Source organism: Tenebrio molitor, chromosome 3 (assembly GCF_963966145.1).
Source record: "Tenebrio molitor chromosome 3, icTenMoli1.1, whole genome shotgun sequence".
Lineage (NCBI taxonomy): Eukaryota > Metazoa > Arthropoda > Insecta > Coleoptera > Tenebrionidae > Tenebrio > Tenebrio molitor.
This window is the reverse complement of record NC_091048.1, coordinates 25,145,238-25,152,581: the sequence shown is the minus strand read 5'-3', so window position 1 is coordinate 25,152,581 and position 7,344 is coordinate 25,145,238. Positions and strand designations below refer to the sequence as shown.

General features: G+C 40.4%; 1 protein-coding gene across 8 annotated transcripts in view; it reads left to right on the top strand.

Moving 5' to 3' along the window:
* The first annotated feature begins 290 nt into the window (after positions 1 to 290).
* The window catches only part of Rbp6 (RNA-binding protein 6), a 357,340-nt gene continuing 350,286 nt past the window's right edge, over positions 291 to 7,344 (top strand). For 4 of the 8 annotated variants that reach the window (XM_069043041.1, XM_069043040.1, XM_069043037.1 and 1 more), the window contains exons 1-2: positions 292 to 500; positions 611 to 651. In XM_069043041.1, the coding sequence (XP_068899142.1) occupies positions 436 to 500; positions 611 to 651 (106 nt within the window). In that variant the 5' untranslated portion in view covers positions 292 to 435. Of the gene's footprint in view, positions 501 to 610; positions 652 to 7,344 lie in introns of all 8 variants that reach the window. The other 4 variants (XM_069043038.1, XM_069043036.1, XM_069043039.1 and 1 more) reach the window with 2 other exon arrangements.

Genomic DNA, 7,344 nt, shown 5'->3' with positions numbered 1-7,344 from the left:
TCTGGGTGCCGCCGCAGCAGGAGCACGCTCTCCTGCCGATGATGGTTCGTCTTCCGTCCATCCGACACACTGCCCCACATCCGGATGGCGTGCGTTGTTTCCGCGTTTTTATGTCGGCGCGTTGCCGTGTGCAGGGCGCACCACGTACCTCCACCGTTGCGTCATCGCCGTCGTCGCACTGACGGTGCACGGATTGCACCCAATCACAGCCATTGTTTGTCTCATCCATCAGCGTTTCCACGCAGACGCGGACGCCGTCTCCGAAGCGTCGTCGAACACGGCCGAATCAACGTCGGCGCGCCTCACCGACCATCGTTCTCAGTACCGTGTTGACAGTGACGCTGAGTAGGCGATTCCGGGAGTCCGCTAGCCTATCCCGGTTTCTATTTACCTTTAGTTTAGTCGTAGTTGAGCAGATCGAAGTCACTCAGTGTTATGGAGCCGCAGAACCAGGAGATTGTGGCCAGCGGCTCGCCCGCGGAGGTGCCTAACGATCCGGGGTGAGTAAAACACCGGAGCCGTACCGGAATCGCCGGTACCACATGTCTCTACCAATTTTTTTTCGCTCCTTGTTCGAACACCACACTAAAAGCTCTCAATCGTTTTGCAGGAAAATGTTCATCGGGGGACTCAGCTGGCAAACCAGTCCAGGTAAGCCTACACGTGACTCTGTGTTGTTATCAGTGATACCCCGTGAAGTGCAAACAGTGATAAGAAGAACCAGGAAATAACACCAGTGTTGTATTGTTTCTCCTCCTCGTTTTTTTTTCTCTATCAAATTTTATTTTATTCTCCTCTCGGTGTTCTGCCATCCGGTGCATGATGTTACATTACTGGACGACTTTTGATTGTTGTTCACGCTTAAATTAGCTCGATGTGCATTGATCAGTTGTAATTTAGCTCCAAAGTTCACGTCTATTTTCATTTGTTAAAGCGCGCCAGTTCAATAACACTAACAAAAACAAATTCCCTTCGAACTTCATCAATAATTTACTTGGATGGCAATTTCCCCAACTGCAAAGGTGTTATATACTTACTTGAGGCCTCTCGATTTTCTGCAGAATCGGTGGGAAAACTTCCGGGAAAACTATGAAGATGGCACTAGTGGTGTCGTGAAAATACATCAACCCCCTCCAAAAATACCCGCCGGGTGTAGTAATCCAATCAGAATATGGGTTTTTGAAACGGAATGTTACTTAACCTCAATTTAACACGTGTTCGTTTTAATTAGACGACATCTAGTGTCGATCATGCGAACGAATTGATTTTTTTTTCCGTCTTGATGTTGCTTTGGCATGCTGTATCGCAATTAGAGTGCCGAGTACGGTGTTTTTTTTTTCTTTATCGCCGGTGTTGTCCTTTAATTGATAATGTAAATTCTCGTTCTTTGATTTTCGAACAAATTGTCATCGCTACCATTAAAATTAATTGCTTTCCGGCGGTAATTAAAGTTTTTAGGGTTCCCATCGAGCGGTCAATTTGCAGTTTTGACAAAAACACGATATTGGCGGGATGATCCGTTCCCGTTTACCGCGCACTAATTACGACAAACATTCGATAGTAAGGCTCGACGAGCCATGTATTATTTATAAATTGCCGGACTTCGTTATTTTCACGACAGCGAGTAGAGCGAATGTTGTTACGTCAGAAACGTGATACTTATTTGTGCAGCAAATTAGTCACATGTGATAGTGGCAACTAGAATGGAAAAATTCGCGTCACAAATTTCAATAGCGCTTTCCTGGATCGAATGCTGTAAATACCGGGAGTGTCTATTTAACCCGAATCGTTGTAACAATAAACAAAGTTAATTGTTTGCTCTGGAGATTTGTTTTTCCTCGTTTGCATCGTTAAATTCTTATGTCGAGGCGATCATTTCGCCGGTCCGGCCTAACACCACGTCTGACCTTGATTTTCTTCCGGTGGTGTTCGGCTGGTGATAAGAGTAAGCACCTCTGATGGCGTATCACTTGCAGAAATAACGTGAGACGTCCGGATCGTCCAAACCTTGGCCGACGTTCGATGGACCCGCTCACAGTTGGACCGAAAACTGCCGATGTGTGTTGTTTTTGTTTTTTTTTTTTAATTTTTTTGGAAATAAATTTTGAAAATTTCGATTGGTCTTTTTCTTTTGGGACAAAATTCAGACGTTTTCGATGCGAATATTCTGGCCTTAGTCCTAAATGTGTGGATGGGAGGACGAAATCATCGTCGAGGAATTAAAACGCACTCTTAATGTCAATGTCACGCAGACCTAGTCGGTCTATTGTGCGTTGGGAGCCAAGGTCGGGTCGAAAAAATCAAGCGCGTCCTATTTCGGGAGGAGTTCTTGCACGGAACGGGGGAAGTTCCCCGTTTGGTTACGTCAACGTGGGAGATTCTCCCATGGCCGAAAATAAATCTTCCGAGGTCGCAACACTCCACCACTTTGTTCTTGGTCGTCGATGCGTTTTTCCTTCCCTACTTAAGCTCTTCCTGCATTCTGTTGCAATTATGAGCATGCAACGAGGCGGGACGCGGTCACCAACGTCAATTCATGTTTTATAATGGTTTTTATCTCTGCCGGATCGTCTTCCACGTTTGCTGTCGGTGATTTTTTCACCACGGTCGTCCTCCGTGACGACAACTAAACGGTTGCCATACGACCACCGATCCTTCCTGTCGGTCGCGATTGATAAGGACCTTTTAATTAACCATTGTCAAGTTTACGATAACAATACGATATTTTTTCGACAATTGGGAACGATTCCAACAATGCTGGCAGGTAATGGAGTGATATAAGCAACATCTGTTTGTGTTTTTAAATTTAACGTCTCGAATAAAATGATCAATCACGATGACGACGGTGGTGAGGAAGATTAAGGAGGTTCTGACTCGCGTGTCAATTAGTCGGGTGGACGATTTGTTCGACTAATTTTTATTTGGTCGTCTCATATTTTCTAGGATTAAATTCGGCGCGAAACACTTTGTCTTTTTCATCCGTTTGCTTTTCCAGATCTCTCCCGTTTTTATTTTAATTAACTAATAAGCTCCTTTTCCATCTTCTGGATAATTAAAGACTCGGGATCTTATTAATATTGCAGCGGACCGCTAAAACGTTCAAGCCACACTCTGCAGGAGAAAGACTCGGAGCGACCCTCACGGGGGAGCCTCTTAACTATTAATTTCGTTGCAATCACTTACGCAAATGACACCACGTTACGCACCGACGTCTCTTCCACTCGCTCGTTTGACACAAACATTTAATATTCATTTTTACGCAGAAAAGCAAAAATTACCACTTCAAAATTCCATGTTTGCTTTTCTCGCTACATCAAAGCTCGCATTATCTTATCTTCCGGCAGGTAATGTGTAAATTCCCACATATTTGCCAAATTTGACAAAGTTTATTCTACTATCGGGACACAGTAGAACGCATGATAACGGATTTTAGACCAACAGCAATGCACGTTTTCTCTCTACATTCCATCCGAAAACACTTCAAAATTGTGTAACTTACTAACTCGTTCACAATTGACAAGGTAATTGCCGTTGTTGTTTAACAATTGTTCAAGAGTCGCAAGAATTCTGAGAACCATGCACTAATGAGAACAAATGTGCAAATGAGGTGTCGGAAATTGGAACTTTTTTAACAGTTCATTAAAAATTTAAATTTAGAATTTCAAGACTCGCAAACATTTTTACCGACCGGTAGAGTTACTGAACAATCAAAGGTAGGTTTGCCTGGTGTTTGGTAGGAATATTTGACGATCGTTGGGGGTAACAGAGATCGTGCCATCGTATTGAAATTGATTTTGGTGGTTTTGAAATAATTACCAAGACGGAAATTGAAAAGGTACAAAAATGAAATGGAATTAGTGGGAGGGGCGTATTAGAACTAAAAAAAAATCGTTTGGTAATACCGGGCGGCGCAAAAAGTGTATTATCTGTGTTCCGGCATTAGCCGCCATAAAAACCTTGTCGTGCATCTCTTTGTTGATTAGTTAACTGGCTCGAGCCGGTTTCACCAAGCTTAAATTTAAATTAGTCGGGCGAATTGAGAGTAGGCAAATTATGCCAGTCCGTTTTCTTTAATGAGATGATGCGGCACGTGTCTCCATATTTGTGTAAGAGTAGGCGAGGTCGGCACTCGAAGCAAGACCAGGAGCCGAAAATAGGTCCTGGAGAGGCAATGTCGGCCTTCGAACAGTTAAATAAATTGTAAACAAGACACTCGTCGAGTCGATTTTCCTCCAGAGTTATGGTTCGAGCGTCCGTTGCAAGAGTTCGCGAACAAAAAGTAAATAGAACACAATAATAGAAACTTGGAGTTTGTCACAATGCCAATAGAAAGTTTTAATTACCACAAACCGATTCTTTGCCGTGCTAATCAAGCGGACTTACCGTGAAAGGCCAGCTCGAAATATCCTGGGGACGGAGTGTCGGGGTTTTTATCGGCTCCATTAAAATATTAGGCTCCGGTGCGAGGCTAACAAACTCGGAAACGGAAATAGACAACCTTGGCGGGTGCATCATCAGTAGAGACGTAATTGCATTTTGTGGGAAAGCTCGCGAAAAGCGCATTCCTCGCGAGGAGTCGCCCTTTGTCGCGGAAATCCGATATATTTTTGCAATGTTCGAGAGTGGCTGGAACGGTTTTGCGTAATTGCAACGAGCCAAGTTTGCATTTTGAAATATGTAGTGGCGGAATTTCGAATGGATCATCCCAAAACGAAGGGCAAAACTTTTTAATTAGTTTTGCCAAGTTGCACTTCTCAAATAATATTTTAATTGACCGTCTTGATTCACGGCCCCATTTTGCCGGATCGATGAGTCTCCAGGGCCAAGTTGCTAACTCTTTTCAGAATTTAGCTAGTTTACCTAATAATGCAAAGGTATTTATGACCTCGGAGAAGTTTTAGTGCGGCTGTGCAGAATAAATTCTACAATCTGGTTAATGTACATAAACTATCTCCACTACAGTGCATCTGCTGGACTGGAAAAGATGGGAAAACTTTACGAAAGAAACGTGAATTATGGGTAATGTGGATATTAAACGAGATTTTTCGAATTTTTACCAGAAAATATCGCCAGCTAGCTCCCATCCACTATAACGGAAGATTTAATAACTTTTATTGAAAATTACCAGTACGTATAAGGTATTGCAACTATTTAAATGAAAATTGTTTTCCATTTAATGTTTAACCAGGAATACTTTATTAAATTAATCTTGACGTTGTTACGTGAAGACTCTATTTAAACTTTTAAACGATAATCAACACTTCTCTAATCGATAAAATATTTTTTACTAAACTCTTCGAGAATTCGCCAGAATTCAAATAATCCCAGAAATCTTCACTATGTTGCAAGCGATATAATCTTACACAAATATTTACATTTTTTGAATAAATTCGACGATAATGATACGTTTTACTAGAATGTCTGTAATTATCCAATTTTATTTCCATCCGACAATCTGAAAACGTTCGTGGTGTTGTTTTGAGTGTCAGCTGCCCTGACAAATCTCTTCTTCTAATTTTACGACTATAGAGTGTTAGTTTAAGACGAAATCCAAATGGAAATATTTCATTCATGCTGCAAAAATGTTGGTCCATCTTTAATAGCCTTTTGTTATCATTTATTGTTATTATTACTCTCCCTTTGTTCGCGGCTTTATTTGTAAACCGCGTCTATTTAAACAACGGAAATGGACCAGCAGCACTTCTGTTTGATCTTTTCGTGATTTTTTTTGTACCTCGTCAGAATGTGGGTAGTTGGCAATTGTTAAAAACGTAAATTTCTGGGTGAACGTATCATCATTTGTATCAAGTTGGACCGAGATGTATGTAGATAGTGCCTTCAAAGAGAGCCAATTCTTGAGACTAATGAGTCGTGTGATGCAAGAACAAGACTTCTTTCTACTTGGGAGTAAATCCACGTTTTGTACAACTTTTGATCTTCCACAACGATAAAAGTTTCGTTCATATGTTTGAATCTCCGCATGCCTCAAATTTAAAGTAATGCACGAAACAATGTCCCACATACGTGCATCGCATCACCAACGTCGTCTCCTCTTCGGGAGCCTTCAGCGATCCTTCATGCGAGCGCAATTACGACTAATTATCGAAATGACGAGACTAATTCGCTTCCATTTCAATTATTCAGTCGGTTGAGTTCACAGTAAACAATAAAAATTTGTTTTGTTATTATTTCGTGCGAAGATAAAACGTGGCGAATTAGAAGAGCCGCTGAAAGGGCTCGTCGTAATAAAAGTTTCATTAAGGGACCACCTACACTTGCACATTTATATTACATACATAAGTGAGAACAACGTGTCGGTTCGTAACGTGCTCGTGTATGACAATTAGACTTTAATTACGTCCGCCTAATATCACCGTAAATAAATAATCATTCATTCAACGAAATACGATTCTGCCGCAGCGGTACTCTGTACAGTTTATGGCCGCCTTTCAGGACAACAAGTTTATTTATTTTCTCACAGGCCTATTAATTAATGGATGCATAAACTCACGACTGTAATCATTGTTTCTGACTGTTCTGGAAGCTTGCCATCCCTGTTGTATTTTTTTTCCGTTTGGTTTGGTGTCCGTTCAAAAGATGAGAGCAAATCGTCGTGATGATAGTAATGTTATCATACAAGCGAGATTAAATTAAAACGGCAGAAACGTCGTCTTTTATTGAAACGAAAGCTCTGTTTATATTCCACAAAGGAATAAGAAATCATGTAATTATTGTGCGGCGGTGTGGTTTTTTTTCCTCTCTTTCTTGAAAAATTTCACGCGGTGTTGCTCTTGCAGTATTTATAGACTTTTATTATTAGAGAAAATATTTAGAGGCATCCAATTTATTATCGAAGCCGTGATCTGCACACAGCAAAGTTAATAAAGAAATTATTTGACTAAATTTTTTTTTTCTTTACACACAATATTATTATAACGTTCTGTTCCAATTGATATTATTTTTAATTAAAATGTTTATCTTTGCTACAATATTGTGCATTGTCAATTTAATCATCGAGTACCTATAAAATTCCAGTTTAGGCACTGATTTTTCATTTTAATGTGTTTTCCCGGTAATTAGTGGATTTATGGACAATTTAATGGATTCAATGCGAAATGTGGTTTTTGTTAATCGATTCTGTGAATTTAAAGCTTGACAGATTTGATAAACATTTAATACAGAATCTACAATCCTTTACGATGTCGTCCAACAAATGAACAAACAGAAATTTAATTTCACCTACACTTTTTGGTCCATTTTGGCTATCGTAGTGAGAATACTTTTTTTTATCAAAGCTAAAATAAGACTAAAATTGTTCCATTCATGGAATATTGTAAGCTGGTA